This window comes from Bison bison, unplaced genomic scaffold (assembly GCF_000754665.1).
Source record: "Bison bison bison isolate TAMUID 2011002044 unplaced genomic scaffold, Bison_UMD1.0 scf7180017864276, whole genome shotgun sequence".
Classification (NCBI taxonomy): Eukaryota; Metazoa; Chordata; class Mammalia; order Artiodactyla; family Bovidae; genus Bison; species Bison bison.
The window spans coordinates 829,785-849,699 of record NW_011494848.1 but is presented as its reverse complement, the minus strand read 5'-3'; the positions used below and the strand labels follow the sequence as shown (position 1 = coordinate 849,699).

At 39.1% G+C, this 19,915-nt stretch overlaps 1 protein-coding gene across 1 annotated transcript in view; it reads left to right on the top strand.

Moving 5' to 3' along the window:
• Nucleotides 1-401: 401 nt before the first annotated feature.
• PGM2L1 (phosphoglucomutase 2-like 1) overlaps nucleotides 402-19,915 on the top strand; it is a 61,545-nt gene continuing 42,031 nt past the window's right edge. The window contains exon 1 of the mRNA XM_010848857.1: nucleotides 402-831. Coding sequence (XP_010847159.1) covers nucleotides 721-831 — 111 coding nt within the window. The 5' untranslated portion in view covers nucleotides 402-720. The remainder of the gene's footprint in view (nucleotides 832-19,915) is intronic.

The window sequence follows — 19,915 nt, the reverse complement described above, 5'->3', positions numbered from 1 at the left end:
TGGGGGGAAGAGATGAAGAACTACAACTCCCGTGAGGCCATGCGGGGACAGCCCTCGCACTCTCCCGCCAGGCGCGCTCCCCAAGACGAAACAGGAGGGGGCCTTCGCGCGCAATGGGGATTCACAAAAGCGAGCTCTGAGGCGGGCGCATCGTGGTGGACATGGCGTCTGATGGAGAAAAGGAGACGCGTGGGGGTGGGTGGGGATTGTAACAAGAATAAGACACGGGGAAAAAGGCAAATTAAGAAATAAAATGGCCCTGCCCCTATTCCTCACTTCGCAGCACAGTCCTAAATCGCGCCGCTGGGAAGGCGTCGGGAGCGCGCTTCCCGGCTCGCTCCCCGAGTCCCGGGTGCTTAAATCGGCTGGGAAGGGGCGGGGCCAGAGGCGCGAGGGCGGGGCCTAAAGCTGCGAAGGCGGCGGTAGCGGCGGCGGCCACGACCCAGACATCTGGGGCTGTTGTTGTTCTCTCGAGGTGGGACCGCCTCAGTCCGTTCGCCCAGAGAGACCAGGAGCTCGTCTAGTGGGAATAAGGTGGCCGCGTCCCCCCTCTCTCCTGTTTCCCCGAAGCTGCGGCAGGACCTGGTACAAACGTCCTGCGTTTGGTCTCCGATGCCTTTCAGTGAGGAGGGGGCGTCGAGATCCCGGTGAGCACACGTCAAGCTCCTCCAGCTCGGTGTCTTCGCTGGATCCCCATTCTCGCACCCGAGACTGGCTGCCATGACTGAAAACGCAGAGGGGGACCTGAACTCCAACCTGCTCCACGCCCCCTATCACACTGGGGACCCTCAGCTAGACACAGCCATCGGGCAGTGGCTCCGTTGGGATAAGGTGGGTACCTGGTCAGCAGGGCATCCTCCCCCTCCTCCTGCACGCCCTCCCACACCGTGAACGCCCTTGCCCGTCCCCACCCGGTGCTCTGCAGGCTGTGGGGGAGATGGCTCAGGCCATGCGGCGGGAGCTAGCGGAGCTGGGCGTTGCCACCCACCTATGCCTGGGCTGCCTCCCTGGGGCCGTCTGAGCTGGGAAAGGACGCCTGTAGTCGCTTCCTTTTGCAGGGCGAGAAATTGCTACCTTCCTTCCTCCTCCCCCCTTCCCGCCTCCCTTCAAGTGTATATCATGTCCCTTTTCTCCAAAAAAATGATAATAATTAATCATCGTATACCCTTAATAGAGATATTTCCTTCTCCCTTTCTTCTCCCTTGACTTCCTTCTCCGCAAATCTGAAAGTGTGTGTTGTGTGTGTGTGTGTGTGTGTGTGTGTGTGTGTGTGTGTGTGTGTGTGTTTTTCCGCCTTCTGGGACAGTATCTAACCACTATCTGCTTGAGCGCTGGTCTGGTGTGTTTCCACCTTACATCGCTAGGTAGTCGCTGGTATCGCTCCCGCTCCCGTGTATTCTCTAATACCACCTTTTGCTCTTGAGAAAGATAAGGGTTCTCTTTTTTCCTCTGGCCAGAAGTTATTTTCTGGAAGTATCCTCTTCCAAAAATCATTTTTTCCAGGTTTCATGCGATGCTCCGTATACAGACTTGTATCCATTCCTCCTCTGTTCCCCTACCCGTACTCTCTCCAAATTGTTGCGGTGTTTTCATCTTGTGGAGGCATATGGGATGGATATATGAGAGCTAGAATTAAAATGCAGCCATCTCACTTGTAAAGAGGCCCTTAGCTCCAACGGAGGAAGATGATCCAAGCTTCTGCTTTGTCGAGTATATTACATTTGTTGAAGTAGAGACGGCAATGTATTTTAAATGGAATTAATAATACTGAATTAAAGAATTAATGTGGTCATATGTGAAATCATGTTATTCAACTTCCTAAAGGATTATTAGCCTTCTGAAAAAGTTTTATCTTTGTTCAGTCATTCATGCGTTCAGCAAAAAATATCCATTGAGCATTGGGTAATGTTTCAGGGCCTGTTGGGTCCAGGGTATGCTAGTGGTGAGGAGGCTAGAAAGGGTTCCTACCCTCAAAAAGCCTTCAGTCAGCAAATAAGGAAGACCAACAAATAAGCAATTACTTGTTTAGTATTACATGGTTATATGTATCTTGGACATTCTAATTCTTCCTCTGGAGTCTAAACCAGTGCATTTCAAACTCTTGAAGTGCATGCAGATCACCTGGAGATCTTTAAATGCAGATTGTGATTTAGGAGGCCTGGGGTGGGGTGTGAGATTCTGCTTCATAATGGACCACACTGTGGACCACACTTTGAGTAGTGAGGCTCCAGAATGTTCTGAATGAGCTACTAGAGAGCTAACACCCTCTTTGTAGGATTTGACCATTTATACAAAAAATACATATGTACACACACTTTTTTCAGTCATGTACAAAATCTGTGGTATCCCATTGATTACAAAGATGTGAAAAATGCAAATAACTATAAATCCATTTTGCCTGTTTTTATTATTGCCTACTGTGAATATAGTTCCTTGTCGTGGAAGGATACAAAAGAAGTGAAGATTTACAGATTACTCTTCTGCTTTTGGTTCATTAGGGAGGAGGAAGCCTAGTAGGAAAAAAGAGCTAAGGCTTAGCATACTATAAATGATATATGCTGTAAACTGACCATATATATGTCTTCAGCAGAGAAATCTAAATTACAAATGAATGTTATCTCTATAGGTTTAATATAGTTAATTGCTATTGTTTAAAGCCATCTGCTGTCAGTAAAGAAATGTGATTGCACTTGTGTCTCTGTGAAGTGAAAGGAAGATGTGTGATATTCAAAGATACTTGTAGAATTCCAACACAATTTAATTTACTGCTAACTATTATGTGTGTCAAAGCCTTTGGCCCTTCAACAATAGGAGTTTGTTTCATTGCCACAGGTGAAATCTTTTGTTCTATTTAGGTGCCAATTTTGACTATACTTTTCCTAATGGGTCTTTTGATTTTTAAAAATATTGGCTGAGTGAATTAATATCAATTGTTCATGCTGTACCTAGATATTGTTGGGTATACTGAAATGTGACAAGACTATGAGATACATATACACGTAAAAAGATAATGCTGGGATGGTATTGGTGGCAATTTAATAGTTTATAGGCAGTTGGTTTTTATAGGAATTTAAAAATAGTGACCTGTGGACTGGGGTAGTCAAGGAAGACAATAAGAAGATGGGATACATATAAAAAGAATGGGGATAGCCCTCACCGAAAATGGAAGAGAAATTAATTTATATTTAAAGGGCCTTCTATATACAAGGTACTGACTGAAAACCTGTGGGAGACACAAAGATTAATTAGATATGGACCATATCGTCAAAGAACATAGAAGGGAATATAAAACAAAAGCTTACAAATATAATACACGTAGCAAGTAACAAGTGCTTTTAACAGATTTAAACAAGTTTAATAATTATTTAATAAAAATAATATTTACTTAACCAATGGAGAAGGCAATGGCACCCCACTCCAGAACTCTTGCCTGGAAAATCCCACGGATGGAGGAGCCTGGTAGGCTGCAGTCCATGGGGTTGAGAAGAGTTGGACATGACTGAGCGGCTTCACTTTTCACTTTCACTTAACCAATTCCTCTCTCAATGGGAAAAATGCTTTTAATTAGTAAGGAAAGATACATCTATTGTAGACTGATAGTGTAGGTCAGCTAGGCTCTGGTGTCCCAGGGCACTGAAATGTGGAGTGCAGAAACGTGAAACAATAGTTTGGATTTACAGCATTTATTGCATTACATGTTGGTGATGACATGTGTGGTCTTCCAGCATAGAGAAAGTGAGGTAATACCTGATTAATACCTATTTATTTTCTTATAGTGAAAAAAAGAACCTACCAAATGCCCTGATCCTTGATGACTCTGGTGAAATACATAGTACCAAGTCATAAGTTGATCTAAAAGCAATTTGTTACTTGTCCAGGTCACTAATATTGCTAGTTTTAGTCATGGTGGGCGGTGTTCTTTGAAATTTCTTCATAAAACAGGTGTTATCTGTGATAAACCCTTCAGAATTAGTTAAAATTTAGACTTGTCAACATTGAGAGGAAGAATATTCCAAGCAGAGATAAAAACATTAATGTGTGTACTTAGAAAATTTGTTTCTGCAGTAGCTTAGGGTACATAGAAACTGTTGGAAAGGCATGTAGACCAGGTCATAGAAAGGCGTTAGTATGTGGTTAGTGGCCTTGAATAAAGGTATATGAAAGTGTTAAAACAAAAATAGTGCAATAAGACAGGGTGTTTATTGGGGCGGTCCCAGGTACCCCTTGCTGTTGCTATGGAGTGACATTCTTTTGTTCTGTTTACTATAGTCCAGGATCTGACCCTTGGTTCTTATGCCTTCAGACTAATTTGTTAGTCTGTCTTGTCTCAGGATGGACTCATGCTCCTCAAGGTCACAGTAACTGATGTCAGAATTCAGAAAGCTGTTTTATTAATTTATGGCACAGATGTAATATAGATGAATTTGTCTCAGTCAGGCCATTTTCTAGATGCACCATAAGGGAAGTGAAAGAATCTGAAGATTTGTAGTGATTATGAAATCAAATCACAAGGAGTCCAATATATGGCATAAATGTTTAACAGCATTAGCCTGTAATAAGTAAATGCATCCATCTCTCTGATGGGACTGTCCTACACACTGGAATCCAACAAGTCTGTGGATCAAAGTGTTCCTCCTCCAGCCAGGGCACAGATGACACCGCTACAGTGCTCCCCCCTTCTATCTTTTAGGGCTAAGGTCCCCACTTCCTTCCTAATGCTTTCATACGTTCTATCAGATTACAGACAAGTCTTGCTGGCTAGAAGCTAGGTTCTCTATAAACATGACAACTCTCTCCTGTTTTTGATATACTGTAAATTTTACAATTTTTTAAAACAGTCTTATCAGAGACATTAAGCCCTGTCCAAGTTTGGGTGTGTAAATGTGGGTAGAGAGTGGGATGGGACCCAGGGCAGAGCTGCTCAGTCAGCTGTAGTGGCAACAACTATATACATGTTGACAACAGTGTGGAGACAAGAATTGGCCATGGCATTTTGAGAAATAACAAGTAGAATGCTGTGGTCTCTGAAGGTAGGTTTATGTTGAGAAAGAGTAGAATGTAAAGATAGATTAATTAGGTTACGGTTATGAAATGCCTGAAAATAGAAATAAAAGACTTCATCCTAAAGTCAGTGGTTTTCAAACATCTAGCAATGAAAGTTTTCAAGCAAAATACAGCCCCTGTTTTTTTTAAAGTGGTGAATGAATTTCCTTTTAAATTATCGTGTCATGGAAAACACACCTATGAAGCACCTTTACAGAGGTTGTCTAGTCCAGTTTCATTGTGTAGAGACCCAAAGAAGTGGAAATTATCAATGGTGGTGGATAGAACCTGAATCAGAACTTGAATCTGCCACCTAGTTCAATACAGTTTTTATAATGGCTTAATCGCTAAATCGTGTCTGACTCTTGTGACCCCCATGGACTCCATGGACCCCATGTGACCCTGCCAGACTCCTTTGTCCATGGAATTCTCCAAGCAAGAATACTAGAGTGGGTTGCTATTTCCTTCTCCATTTTTTTTTTATAATACTAGTCTATATTACACTTTTTGTTAACCTTTTTCTAATACTTTACATAATTTGGCATTTGATCAATGAAGAATACTTATCACCTTGTTAATTTTGGAAAATATTAGTGGTTATTACTTGAATTTATTTGTGTAGTGTTTCAAACCTTGATGATCTAAATAATTTGATATTCACAGCAACCCTGTATGGTAGGCAGGTTAGGTGTAGTTATCCCCACTTTTACTACTAAAGAAACTTAGTTTCAGACAGGGAAGATGACCTGCTCAAGGACATATGGCTTTTAAGTGGCAAACTTGGAACTAAACCTAACGATATCTGATCTTTACTCTAGCTTTCTTATCACTGTACTAGACTCTGTAACTGGACTGTTTAATAGATGTTAGTGACATCATAAACCAAGTTTCAAGGACCTCATTAAAAACATTTTATTGGTTTTTGTAAAAGCTGAAGTAGGCTATAATATTCTGCAGAATAAATTGCCATGGAATTTTTTTTTAAAGAGCTGAATTTGCTACTTAACAGTTGCTTTGGTTTCCTTGGCAACAACATTCTCCCTCTGTCCAAGACATTTAGTATGTAGAAATAAGGGTTTGGAGATATATATACATATATATATATGTAATATATATGTATGTATGTATGTGTATGTATATGTGTGTGTATATATATACACAAACACACATACACACATTTATTTGTTGCTTTTGTATATTTCCAAATTTCTTACATTTGCTCTTTAGTTTCTACAATTTTATTTTTAAATTTATTTTTATTTATTTCAAAGAAATACATGCTTATGTTTTTTTAAAAAATAGTAAAAAGAGATTGTAATGGAAAGCAGTGTTCCTACTTACCTCTTCTCATCCTCAGTTTGCTCCTTAGAACCCATTTTTGACTTGTTAGTTACTGTCATGACCATAAAAGCTAGTACCACTATTCCTTGATTTATTTTACATATTATCGGTCAGATGCATGCTGTGAAAAATGAGAGTGCACTCACCCTGTTCTCTGTCTTGACTAAATTACATTATGCCCTTAGTTTTAGTTATTCTTTTGAAAACTTAATTTAATTAGTGCTAACAAAGTCTCCAGGACCGTAAGCCCAACTCACAAACACAGAGCTCCCAATTAGCCATTCTGTTTGAGAAGAGATTAGAAGAAAACATGCCCGTGTATTAAAAACCAGAGAAAACCCGTACCAGCTTCCCAGAAAAATTGGTGGATATCAGTGACTTACCAAGGATCAAGTTATGTAAAGAAGACAAGCAGCATGAAGAGTAAAAACAAAGCAATGGACCCAGAAAAGAACCAAGGTAAAGGAACATAACAACTTAAAATCAATTTTAAAAGGTAATTATTCTATCAAAATAAAGAAAGATGCTATGTAAAAGGAACAGGAAAGAAGAATGAGCTCTTGGAAGTTAGGGGGACAAAAAACTGTATCCCTTCACCCCCTGCCAAATGCAATAGAAAATATAAAAGTTCAGGTTGAAGAAACCTATAGCAAAAGGAAATAGAAAATATGAGAGAAGCTGACATGAAGGAACCACCCCAGGAGTCCATTGTAAAGAAATCACAGATGACAACTGTGCACTAGTTCGACACTGGGCTTTAAAGAAATGTATCTTAAAAAAGAATGCAATGTCTGTGCCATCAGAGAGAGCTGGAAGATGTTAATGATAATGATGAAGATGGCATGTTATTTCTGGCAACAGCAACATCAAAAAAAGAAAAGCAGTTAACCACAGATGGAAGAAAGGGAGGAAGGGGAGGAGGGAGGGCAGGGAGAAGGAAGGAAAACAGACTTGAATAAGCAAGTTACGGTTCAAAAGTGAAGCAAACTAAAATAGGGTGTGATTTTTAAAGACTTAATTGATGGAGCTTAAGGGGAAAAAAATCCATTTGATCTCAGCACCTTCAGGTGACCAAGGTGAGCCTGGAAAGATGAAATTTTATCCAAACTCAGGGTCTGTAGTTAACAATATTTAGATAATCTTAATCTAATACTTGCAGTATTTTCAGTTTTGAGGATTAATCTGAAGAAAAAACAGAAAATTTAAAGTTTTATTGTGGTTAAAAACACATAAAATTTACCATCTTCACTGTTTTTAAGTGTGGGACTTCCCTGGTGGCTCAAATGGTAAAGCATCTGCCTACAATGCGGGAGACCCGGGTTCAATCCCTGGGTTGGGAAGATCTCCTGGAGAAGGAAATTGCAACCCACTCCAGTCTTCTTGCCTGGAAAACCCCATGGACGGAGGAGCCTGGTAGACTATAGTCCATGGGGTTGCAGAGTCGGACGCGACTGAGCGACTTCACTTTTTCAATAGCATTAATCAGATTCTCATTTTTATGAAACAGATCTCCAGAACGTTTTTGTCTTGTGAATCTGAAACTCTGTACTCATTAAAGAAGTCCCCTTACCTCCATTCCCTCTAGCCCCAAAACACAGTGTTAACAACAGGGGAAACAGGTGGGGTAGGAGGGTTTAAGGGAACTCCCTGTACTACGTGTTCAATTTTCTGTAAACCCCAAATTTTTCTAAAAATTCAAGTCTTTGATTTAAAAAAAAATGCTTGAAAGGGAAAGGATTCTCATTTGAAAGCACCCTCTTCTTTCCCATCTGAAAATGTCAAAATAGGTAGACTGACTACTTCTTCCTTTTATTTAGGGTCTTCTTTGCCCTGTTTTTTCTATCAAAAAGGAGTTTTGTTTAGTTCCTTTAAGTTTTCTACAAGGTCATTAGAAATCTATTTGGTTATATCTTTAATCTAGAATTATTTTTTCCCCATCTCTTCCTTTCCTCCTATTTGAAAAATCAGAGAGCCAAGAGAAGCTAACGAAAAGGAATTTGTCTTTATTTGGCTCTTCCAAATTATTAAAGTGAAAGTGTTAGTTGCTCTGTAGTGTCTGACTCTTTACGACCCCATGGACTGCAGCCCATCAGGCTCCTCTATCCACGGGGTTTCCCAGGTAAGCATACTGGAGTGGGTTGCCATTTCCTCCTCCAGTGTATCTTCCCGACCCAGGGATTGAACCCAGATCTCCCACATTGCAGGCAGATTCTTTGCCGTCTGAGCCACCAGGGAAGTCATGGGAAAGTAGTAGTCGCTTAGTCTTGTCTGACTCTGCGACCCCATGGACGGACTGTAGCCCACCAGGCTCCTCTGTCCTTGGACTTCTCCAGGCAAGAATACTGCAGTGGGTAACCATTCCCTTCTCTAGGGAATCTTCCTGACCAGGGATTGAACCCAGGTCTCCTGCATTGCAGGCAAATTCTTTACTGTCTGAGCCATGACTGGGACTGCCACAACAAGAGACACCTATGCTTATACATTAAATTAACCAAGGAATGTAAATGTTATTAAATGCCTCTAACTCGGATTTTCATGGTCTCTCCTTGGACAATCTAAATTTGATTTATCTGTCCTTGTGGGAAGACAGTGTGTTTTGCTTATGTAGTTGTTTTTATTTATTTCATATGTCTGTTCTATATTGTAGAAACACTTTTTCCCCCAAATAAAAGGTTGGGTAGTAATTTAGTGTAGATTTTGCTAAAGGAGTATTTTTTTCCATTAGTTACTCTCTGCATTATTGCTAATTAGAACTGAAGCTGCTGCCCTCTGGTGTTGGGAGTTAATGAAGAAAATGATTAATGCTGGTGGAAAGAATACAGATAGTGTATCCAGTCTTGCATAGGCTCTTTTATACCAAGTAATTTAATGAGGACTATATCTTACCAAACAAAACTATGAAAATGGTCTTATTGAATGCTCAAAAGAGTATGAAAATTATAATGTAAATGAAAAATACTGTGCTTCTTAGATGCAAAGTCATCTTAGCTTTCAGCTCACCAGACTTTGTTAGAAAATCTTTTCAGTGTAAGTGGTAGTTTTGTGGTTTCTGCTTCAGAATTTTCTCATGTAATTTTCCCTCTGAAATATTTTATTATTATTGCAGGTAAAAACTATTAAAAACCTAAATGCCCACCAATCAGAGAAAGGATACATAAACTAGAATACTGCAGCAGTTGAAAACCTATCAGGGAAATTAAACTGAACAGGGGACTTGCAATAACAATGAAGAGATTTTTTTTAATTGAGGTATAGTTGATATACAATATTATATGTCAGGTGTACAGCATAGTCATTCAAAATTTTTATAAATTATATTCCATTTGAAGTTATAAAACATTGGCTATATTTCCTGTGATATACAATGTATCCTTGTAGTTTATTTTATACCTAATAGTTTGTACCTCTTAATCACCTACCTCTATTTTGCCCCTCCTCTCTTTCCTCTCCCCATGGGTTTTTCTCTGTGAGTCTGTTTCTATTTTGTTATATTCATTCATTTTATTTTCTGTATTCCACATATAAATGATCACATATGGTATTTGTCTTTCTCAGTCTTATTTTATTAAGCACAATACCCTCCAGGTCCATCCATGTTGTTGCAAATGGCAAAATTTCATTATTTTTTATGGGTAAGTACTTTTGCATTGTGTGTGTATGTGTGTATTACATCTTCTTTATCCATTAACCTGTTAATGGACACTTGGGTAGCTTCCATAGCTTGGCTATTGAAATACTACTGCTGTGAACATTCAGTTCAGTTCAGTCACTCAGTCATGTCCTACTCTTCACAACCCCATGGACTGCAGCACACTAGGCTTCCCTGGCATTCACCAACTCCTGAAGCTTACTCAAACTCATAACCATCGAGTCAGTGATGCCATCCAACCATCTCATCCTCTGTCATCCCCTTCTCCTCCCACCTTGAATCTTTACCAGCATCAGGGTCTTTTTCAATGATGCAGTTCTTCACATCAGGTGGCCAAAGTATTGAAGCTTCAGCATCAGTCCTTTTCATGAATATTCAGGACTGATTCCTTTAGGATTGACTGGTCAGCCACTGTTTCCACTGTTTCTCCATCTATTTGCCATGAAGTGGTGGGACCAGATGCCATGATTTTCGTTTTCTGAATGTTGAGCTTTAAGCCAACTTTTTCACTCTCCTCTTTCACTTTCATCAAGAGGCTGTTTAGTTCTTCTTCACTTTCTGCCATTAGGGTGGTATCATCTGCATATCTGAGCTTATTGATATTTCTCCCAGCAATCTTGATTCCAGCCCAGCATTTCTCATGATGTACTCTGCATATAAGTTAAATAAGCAGGGTGATAATATACAGCCTTGATGTACTTTCCTATTTGGAAAAGTTGTTGTTCCATGTCCAGTTCTAACTGTTGCTTCCTGACCTGCATACAGGTTTTTCAAGAGGTGGGTCAGGTTGGTCTGGTATTCCCATCTCCTTCAGAATTTTCCACAGTTTATTGTGATCCACTCAGTCAAAGGCTTTGCATTGTCAATAAAGTAGAAATACATGTTTTTCTGAAACTCTCTTGCTTTTTCGATGATCCAGCGGTTTTTGGCAATTTGATCTCTGGTTCCTCTGCTTTTTCTAAAACCAGCTTGAACGTCTGGACATTCATGGTTCACATATTACTGAAGCCTGGCTTGGAGAATTTTGAGCATTACTTTACTAGCGTGTGAGATGAGTGCAGTTGTGTGGTAGTTTGAGCATTCTTTGGCATTGCCTTTCTTAGGGATTGGAATGAAAACTGATCTTTTCCAGTCCTGTGGCCACTGCTGAGTTTCCCAAATTTGCTGGCATATTTAGTGCAGCACTTTCACAGCACTGTCTTTTAGGATTTGAAATAGCTCAACTGGAATTCCATCACCTCCACTAGCTTTGTTCTTAGTGATGCTTCCTAAGACCCACTTGACTTCACATTACAGGATATCTGGCTCTAGGTGAGTGTGAGTGATCACACCATCATGATTATCTGGGTCGTGAAGATCTTTTTTGTACAGTTCTGTGTATTCTTGCCACCTCTTCTTAATATCCTCTGCTTCTATTAGGTCCATACCATTTCTGTCCTTTATTGAGCCCATCTTTGCATGAAATATTCCCTTGGTATCTCTAATTTTCTTAAAGAGATCTCTAGTCTTTCCCATTCTATTGTTTTCCTCTATTTCTTTGCATTGATCGCTGAGGAAGGCTTTCTTATCTCTCCTTGCTATGCTTTGGAACTCCGCATTCAAATGGGTATATCTTTCCTTTTCTCCGTTGCTTTTTGCTTCTCTTCTTTTCACAGCTATTGTAAGGCCGCCTCAGACAGCCGTTTTGCTTTTTTGCATTTATTTTTTTGGGGATGGTCTTAATTCCTATTTCCTGTACAATGTCATGAACCTCCGTCCATAGTTCATCAGGCACTCTATCAGATCTAGTCCCTTAAGTCTATTTCTCACTTCCACTGTATAATCATAAGGGATTTGATTTAGGTCATACCTGAATGGTCTAGTGGTTTTCCCCACTTTCTTCAATTTAAGTCTGAATTTGGCAATAAGGAGTTCATGATCTGAGCTACAGTCAGCTCCCGGTCTTGTTTTTGCAGACTGTGTAGAGCTTCTCCATCTTTCACTGCAAAAAATATAATCAATCTGATTTTGGTGTTGACCATCTGGTGACATCTGTGTGTAGAGTCTTCTCGTGTTGTTGGGGTTCAGTTTGTGTCAAATGCTTTTTCTGCATCTACTGAGAAGGTCATGTTAGTTTTTTTTAATTAGAACTTTATTTTTTAAGCAGTTTTAGGTTCACAGCACAATTGAAGGTAAAGTATATAGAGAGATTTCTCATATTCCCCCTACCCTCACTCATGGATAGCTTCCCTCATTATCCACATCCCCCACCAGTGTGGTACACTTGTTAGAATTGATAAACATACGCTGACACATTAACCTCCCCAAATCCACTGTTTCCAGTATGCTGTTGAGCCTCACCCCACAGACCTTCATGCCTTGTATTTGCCTAGCCTCAAGGCTGAAGAAAGAGCTCACAGTCAGCAACAGAGACATCAATGATATAATGGACAGGGGCATCTTACATGTCTGAAGCAAGGCCCTGGAGCAACACCCCATCATGTATGGCAGATGGCATGGCAATAGTCTTAGTTATTGGGGAAGGCAGTGAGGGAATTTACCAGTTACCAAAGGAAATTGATGTCAGGTCGGCACATCAGTTACCAGGGAAACCAGCAGAGGAGCATCACTGCCCCTTTGATAAACTATCATATTGGAGCTGTTCTGATCTGGAGATTAGAGCAATCACTAGCTGCGGCTGGGGGCAAGTATGTCTCTGTGATTAGGAAGGAAGGTTAGTCATGTGAGTAGAGTGTAGGTGAAGCAGGGAGTGATCGAATAGGGTGTTTTCAGGGAGGAAGAGAACAGCCTTATTATACATATGTTTTATTCTTGGTAGTGTACATTGTATGGGTTTGGACAAATGTGTAATGACATGTGTCTACCATTTTATTATCATGCAGAATAGTTTCACTATCCTAAGAATCCTCTCTCTCTGCTTAGTCGTGTCCGACTCTTTGTGACCCCCATGGACTATAGCCCACCAGGTTCCTCTGTCCATGGGATTTTCCAGGCAAGAATGCTGGAGTGGGTTGCCATTTCCTCCTTCAGGGCATCTTCCTGACCCAGGGATCGAACCTGCATCTCCTGCATTGGCAGGTGGATTCTTTACCACTGAACCACCTGGGAAACCCCAAGAATCCTTTATGTTCCACCTGTTCATCACTTCCTCAACCCTCAACCTCTGGCAGCCACTGATCCTTTTAGTTTCCACAGTTTTCCCTTTTCCAGAATGTCACATAGTGGGAATCACACAGTATTTAGCCTTTTTAGATTGGCTTATTTCACTTAGTAATATGCTTTTAAGTTTCCTCCATGTCTTTTCATGGCTTGAGAGCTCATTTATTTTTATCACTGAATAATAGTCCATTGTCTGGATGTACCATAACATTAAACAGTTTTTTTACTTTGTGATATCATGAATTATAGTGATTTTTGAATGTTGATTCAACTGATATTCCTTAGATAAATACTACTTGGTCATAATGTATTATTCTTTTTATATATTTTGTTAAGAATCTTTTTGTATATTTGTTAGATTTTTGTATTAGGATTATGATGGCCTTGTAAAATTAATTGAAATGTTCCCTGCTTTATTTTCTGAAAACCTTTTTGCACGATGGTATTATTTTTTCTTTAAATGTTTGATAGAATTTGCCACCTAACCCATCTGGGCCTGAAGCTTTTTGAGAACAAATACAATTTCTTTAATAGATATTGGACTTTGGGGATTTTGTTTCATTAGTTTCAATTTTGGAAAATTAACTTTCCTCAGTTTATTTAGAGTTAATATTATACCACTAATATTGTGAGTTCTTGCAACAGTGTTGGCCCATTTTTTATCATCAATACCACCTCCATCCTTTATCATTTGTATCACTTTTTATAAAAGTGTTATAGTTTTTGCTTTAGTCAGTCCTCTGCATTTTAAAGACATTAAGAAGAAAAAACAGTCTGTTTATATTTATCGAGCTTTCTACTATATCCAGTGCTCTTCGTTCTTTCTCCAAAATTCAAGTTTCCAAATGATATCCCTCCCCTTCAACTTAAAGAATTTCCTTTAGCCTTTATTATAATACAGATTCACTGGTAATGAATTCTCTTAGTGTTATTTATACATATGTTAGATTTCTTGGTATTGTCTTGGATACATCTCTGAGACTCTATTTTTATCTTTTTTCTCTCTGTATTTCAGAATAGATCATTTCTATTGATCTGTCTTCTAGTTCATGGACCCTTTCATCTCCATTCTGCTATTAAGACCATTCAGTGAATTTTTAATCTCAGATATTGTATTTTTCAGTTCTAAAATTTCCATCTGGTTCTTTTCTATAGTTTCTATTTCTTCTGTAAGATGTCTCATCTTTTCGTGCATTCCAAGAGCATTTTTCTTTAAGTCACTTATAATAGCTCTGTTAAAATCCTTGTTGGCTAATTCTAACATCTGGATATGTTAGAGTTGGTCACCACTAATTATCTCTGCTCTTGAGAATGCATCGCGTTTCTCTAATTCTTCATTTGTCTGGTAATTATGGATTGCATCATGGACATGATGAGTGTTATATTGTGGAGAGCCTGGAATCCGTTTTTCCTCTGGAGAGGAAATATTTTGTTTATTTTAGTATGTCATTAACTTGGTTGAACTCAGACTATACATGCTGTTTCCTGAGAGGCTTCTCAAATCTCAGTTTGTTTTTTTATCCTTAGCTGATTGTCTATCCCACACTTATGTAGTAGAGGAGTCAGCTAGAGTTTGGGACAGTTTATGGACAGAATGTGGGGTTCTCCCTTTCTAAATCTCTCCTTTCTTGGATGTGTACTCCAGTGGGCATGGTGGCCCTGAATCCTGTGTGCTCTTTCTTCCGGCCATAAGGACCGTGGGATTTCCATTGGTATTTCAGCCACTGCACAAGGCTCTGACTACTGTCTGTTCTCAAAACCCATAAAATTAGGAAACTCATCTGTGCTGGTTCCTTCTCCTAAGTGTTAACTCCCTTTTAGAATCAAATCTGTATTTATTCACTCTCTCGGACTTTAAGGTCTTGTGGATTTTGTTTCTTTCTTTGTTTTTTATTTGGTCTAAGAGGTTACAGTTGTTATCTGTGGGAAGGTCAGATATGGTTGGAATTTTCTTGGTCCATACAGGAAACAGGTGGTACATGATATTTTTTATGCCATTTAAAATTATTTCTTTCTGTTTGCTGGTATAGAGAAATACAGTTGTCTTTTGAACATTGACCTTGTATCAAAAAACTCTTAACTATATTCTAGTAATTCTAAAAATTATTTATTCTCTTAGATTTTTTAATGTGCCCAATCATTTCATCTGCAAATTATGTGAGTTTTATTTCTTCTCTATTCTTGTACTTTTTGTCTGTTTTTCTTTCTTTATAGGTTTGACTAGGACTATAGGATTTTCTGTCTTGCCACCCCATCCCATCCTGCCTTCCTCCTTCTCATTCTCCTCCTCCTTATAGCTTGCCATTAACAGATTCAGGAAGTTCCTTTCTATTCCTTATGTGCTGAAAGTGGAAAGTTTAAACTTACTTATATATATTTTAGAGTTTTGTTCCCTAGAAGCAAAGAGGAATTTCTGTGCAAGTGATTTATAAAAGGAATGCTCTCAGGAGAAACCTGTAAAGGAGTGAGGGAATCAGGATAGGGAAAGGAAAGAACTAAGCAATGATATAATTTCAGGTGAAGTTTAATTAATCAAGTTTAATCAGCTTGATTCTATGCTTTCTGGAGTGTTAATTGCACAGTAGAGTTATACTTCTGCACCAAATATCATTAGCTGTTGGCCATGAGGGAAAGGTGTGTATAACTCTCAGGTCTTTTGCATAAGCTGGTTCCAGTCCTCCCAAGGAGGTTCTCCAGAGAATGTTGCGTGTGTGAGCTCATAGCAGTAGTACCTGTAGCTGCTAGAAATGGACACAACCATCCAGTTAAGAGGGTCTCAGGAGAATCTTAATAGGATCTTAGCACACACATCCTGAGTTTTTCTATATTCCTTGTTTGCTAAGATTTTATCATATGTAGTAAGTGTTTTACTTTATTAGGTACTTTCTCTGTATCAGTTCAGATTGTCATTTGATTTTTCTTTTTAAACCTGTCAATGTTGTGGATAACCTTGATTAATTTTCAAATATTATACCAACACCATATTCTGGCATAAAAACACATTGTCATGATTTATTATTGTTTTTATATATTGCTGGATTTGGTTTGGTAGATTTTACTTAGGATTTTTGCACCTTTGTTCATTGGTGAGGTTAGACAATGATTTTTTCTTTCTGATGTTGTCTGTTGTATCTAGGTTAAGCTAGACACAAGAAAAGAATTGATGGGAGTATACTCTTTTATCTTCTCTGGAAGAGTTCTTTTAAGATTTGAATGATCTGTTTCTTAAATATACTTTGGAACTTGCCAATAAAGTCAACTGAGGCTGGAGGTCTCTTTGTGGGTACATTTTATGGTTTAATCTCTTGCATGTTTATAATTCTAATCATTTTTTTTCCTTGGACAAAATTGTCTATTTGTCTAAAATTTCAAATTAGAATTTTTGTCTTTTCCAGAAAAGTGGGATTTTGTATACCAGAGAGTGAAATTGCTGGATCATATGGTTTTTTTTTTTTTTTTTAGTTTTTTAAGGAACCTCCATACAGTTCTCCATCATGCCTGTACCAATTTACATTCCCACCAACAGTGTAGGAGGGTTCCCCTTTCTCCACATCCTTTTCAGAATTTATAACTTGAGAATTTTTTGGTGATGGTCATTCTGAATAGTGTGAGGTGATACTTCACTGTAGTTTTGATTTGCATTTCTCTGGTGTTTAGAGGTGTTGAGCATCTTTTCATGTGTCTGTTGGCCATCTGTATGTCTTCTTTGGAGAAATGTCTGTTGAGATCCTCTGCACACTTTTTTTTATTGCCTTTTTACTTGTTTTGATTACAAATTTTTTTCCTCAATTTGTCTTTTGGATCTATTTATGTAATTTTTATCATGCAGAACATAATTATAATTTTATTGACAGATAATACTTGGGAGATATGTCACACTTAACATTTTCTGTTTGTTGAACATCTTAAAGTGTTTCTAATGTTTGTCCAGTTTTTTTTTTTTTTTGAGAAATAATCTATATACATCACTGTATAAGTTTAAGGTGTACAGGACTTCCCTGGTGGTCCAGTGGTTAAGTCCATGCTTCCACTACAGGGGGCACAGGTTTAATCCTTGGTTGGGGAACTAAAATCCCACATGTCTCACAGTGATCTATGGCATGATGGTTTGATTTACATATATTGTGAAATGATTACCACAGTAGGTTTAGTTAACATCCTTCATCTCATATAGATAAAATAGAGTATTTCTGATTTTTTAAAAGCTGTTTTAAATCATGCTGAGAGCACTGTTTTGCATATAGCTTTTTTCCTCTGGTTTATTTCTGTAGCATATGTAAAGATGACATATACATGAGATAGACCTATTTAATTTTTGACCATAGACCATTAGTCAGACCATAATTGTAGCATGATTTCAGAAGAATATGAAAATTGGGCTTTATTAAAAAAGAAAAAGTCCATCTTATTGTTTCCTTTGTTGATAGTTTCATTCTGACGAAAAAGTTTTTCCTAATTATTGGTAGTATTTTTACTACTAAGGCAATGGGACCCCACTCCAGTACTCTTGCCTGGAAAATCCCATGGATGGAAGAGCCTGGTAGGCTGCAGTCCATGGGGTCGCTAAGAGTTGGACATGACTGAGTGACTTCACTTTCACTTTTCACTTTCATGCATTGGAGAAGGAAATGGCAACCCACTCCAGTACTCTTGCCTGGAGAATCCCAGGGACGGGAGAGCCTGGTGGGCTGCCATCTATGGGGTCACACAGAGTCGGACACGACTGAAGCGACTTAGCAGCAGTAGCAGTTACTACTTCAAAATATATATTAAACATCAGGCCATGAATCTTTTTCTGGTACAAACTGAATTAAGTATAGTTATAGAATCTCAATTGACAGGATTCTAGATATCATCTTGTTTAAGCTCCTGCTCAGAATTAAAATGTCTAAAATATCCCTAATAGGTAACTTCATTGTCAGAATATCCCTGGTATAGGGGACTCTTGTCTCACTTGGGAGCTAGATTCTAAACTCAATAAATAATGAAAATTTCATAAAGTAAAAATTACTCTTGGAAAACTCTTAAATTGCCTATGAACTATAGAATATGGGACTTCAAGTATCTATCTTTATAGAGTAATATATAATAATAATAATGCATATAGTAGTTTGGGCTTCCCTGGTGGCTCAGTGGTAAAGAATTCACCCGCCAGTGTAGGAGACACAGGTTTGATCCCTGGGTTGGGAAGATCCCCTGGAGAAAGGAATGGAACCTGCTCCACTTGCCTGTGTAATGCCATGGACAGAGGAACCTGATGGGCTGCAGTCCATGGGGTTGCAAAAGAGCTGGACATGACTGAGCGACTAAACAACAACATGTTCACTATATATAATGGAGCACATGCACAAAATGTAATTTTTAGCAATACTTTGGGAGGTAGGGCTAAGTACATATAGTTGACTATGTGTAAGTTAAGTGTATATGAAACTAATGTAGTACAATATTGTATAGTAGAAGGATTTCTGGGTCTAATAATGGCTTCCCTGGTAGCTCAGCTGGTAAAGAATCCGCCTGCAATGAAGGAGACCTGGGTTCAATCCGTAGATTGGGAATATCCCCTGGAGAAAGGAACAACAACCCACCAGTATTCTGGCCTGGAGAAACCATGGACTATGACAGAGCCAGACATCCTGGAATGTGAAGTCAAGTGGGCCTTAGGAAGCATCACTACGAACAAAGCTAGTGGAGGTAATGGAATTTCAGATCCCAAAAGATGATGCTGTGAAAGTGCTGCACTCAACATGCAAGCAAATCTGGAAAACTCAGCAGTGGCCACAAGACTGGAAAAGGTCAGTTTTCATTCTAATCCCAAAGAAAGGCAATGCCAAAGAATGTTCAAACTACTGCACAATTGCACTCATCTAACATGCTAGTGAAGTAATGCCCAAAATTCTCCAAGCCAGGCTTCAACAGTACATGAACCGTGAACTTCCAGATGTTCAAGCTGGATCTAGAGAAGGCAGAGGAACCAGAGATCAAATTGCCAACATCCGTTGGATCATCAAAAAAGTGAGAGTTCCAGAAAAACATTTACTTCTGCTTTATTGACTACACCAAAGCCTTTGACTATGTGGATCACAACAAACTGTGGAAAATTCTTAAAGAGATGGCAATACCAGACCACCTGACCTGCCTCCTGAGAAACATGTATGTAGTTCAGGAAGCAACATTTAGAACTGGACATGGAACAACAGACTGGTTCCAAATCTGGAAAGGAGTACATCAAGGCTGTATGTTGTCACTTTGCTTATTTTAGTTATATGCAGCCTACATCATGAGAAACACTGGGCTAGATGAAGCACAAGCTGGAATCGAGATTGCCGGGAGAAATATCAATTACCTCAGATATGCAGATGACACCACACTTATGGCAGAAAGTGAAGAACTAAAGAGACTCTTGATGAAAGTGAAAGTGGAGAGTGAAAAAGTTGGCTTAAAGCTCAACATTCAGAAAACGAAGATCATGGCATCTGGTCCCACCACTTCATGGGAAATAGATGGGGGAACAGTGGAAACAGTGTCAGACTTTATTTTTCTGGGCTCCAAAACCACTACAGATGGTGACTGCAGCCATGAAATTAAAAGACGCTTACTCCTTGGAAGGAAAGTTATGACCAACCTAGATAGCGTATTCAAAAGCAGAGACATTACTTTGCCAACAAAGGTTCGTCTAGTCAAGGCTATGGTTTTTCCTGTGGTCATGTATGGATGTGAGAGTTG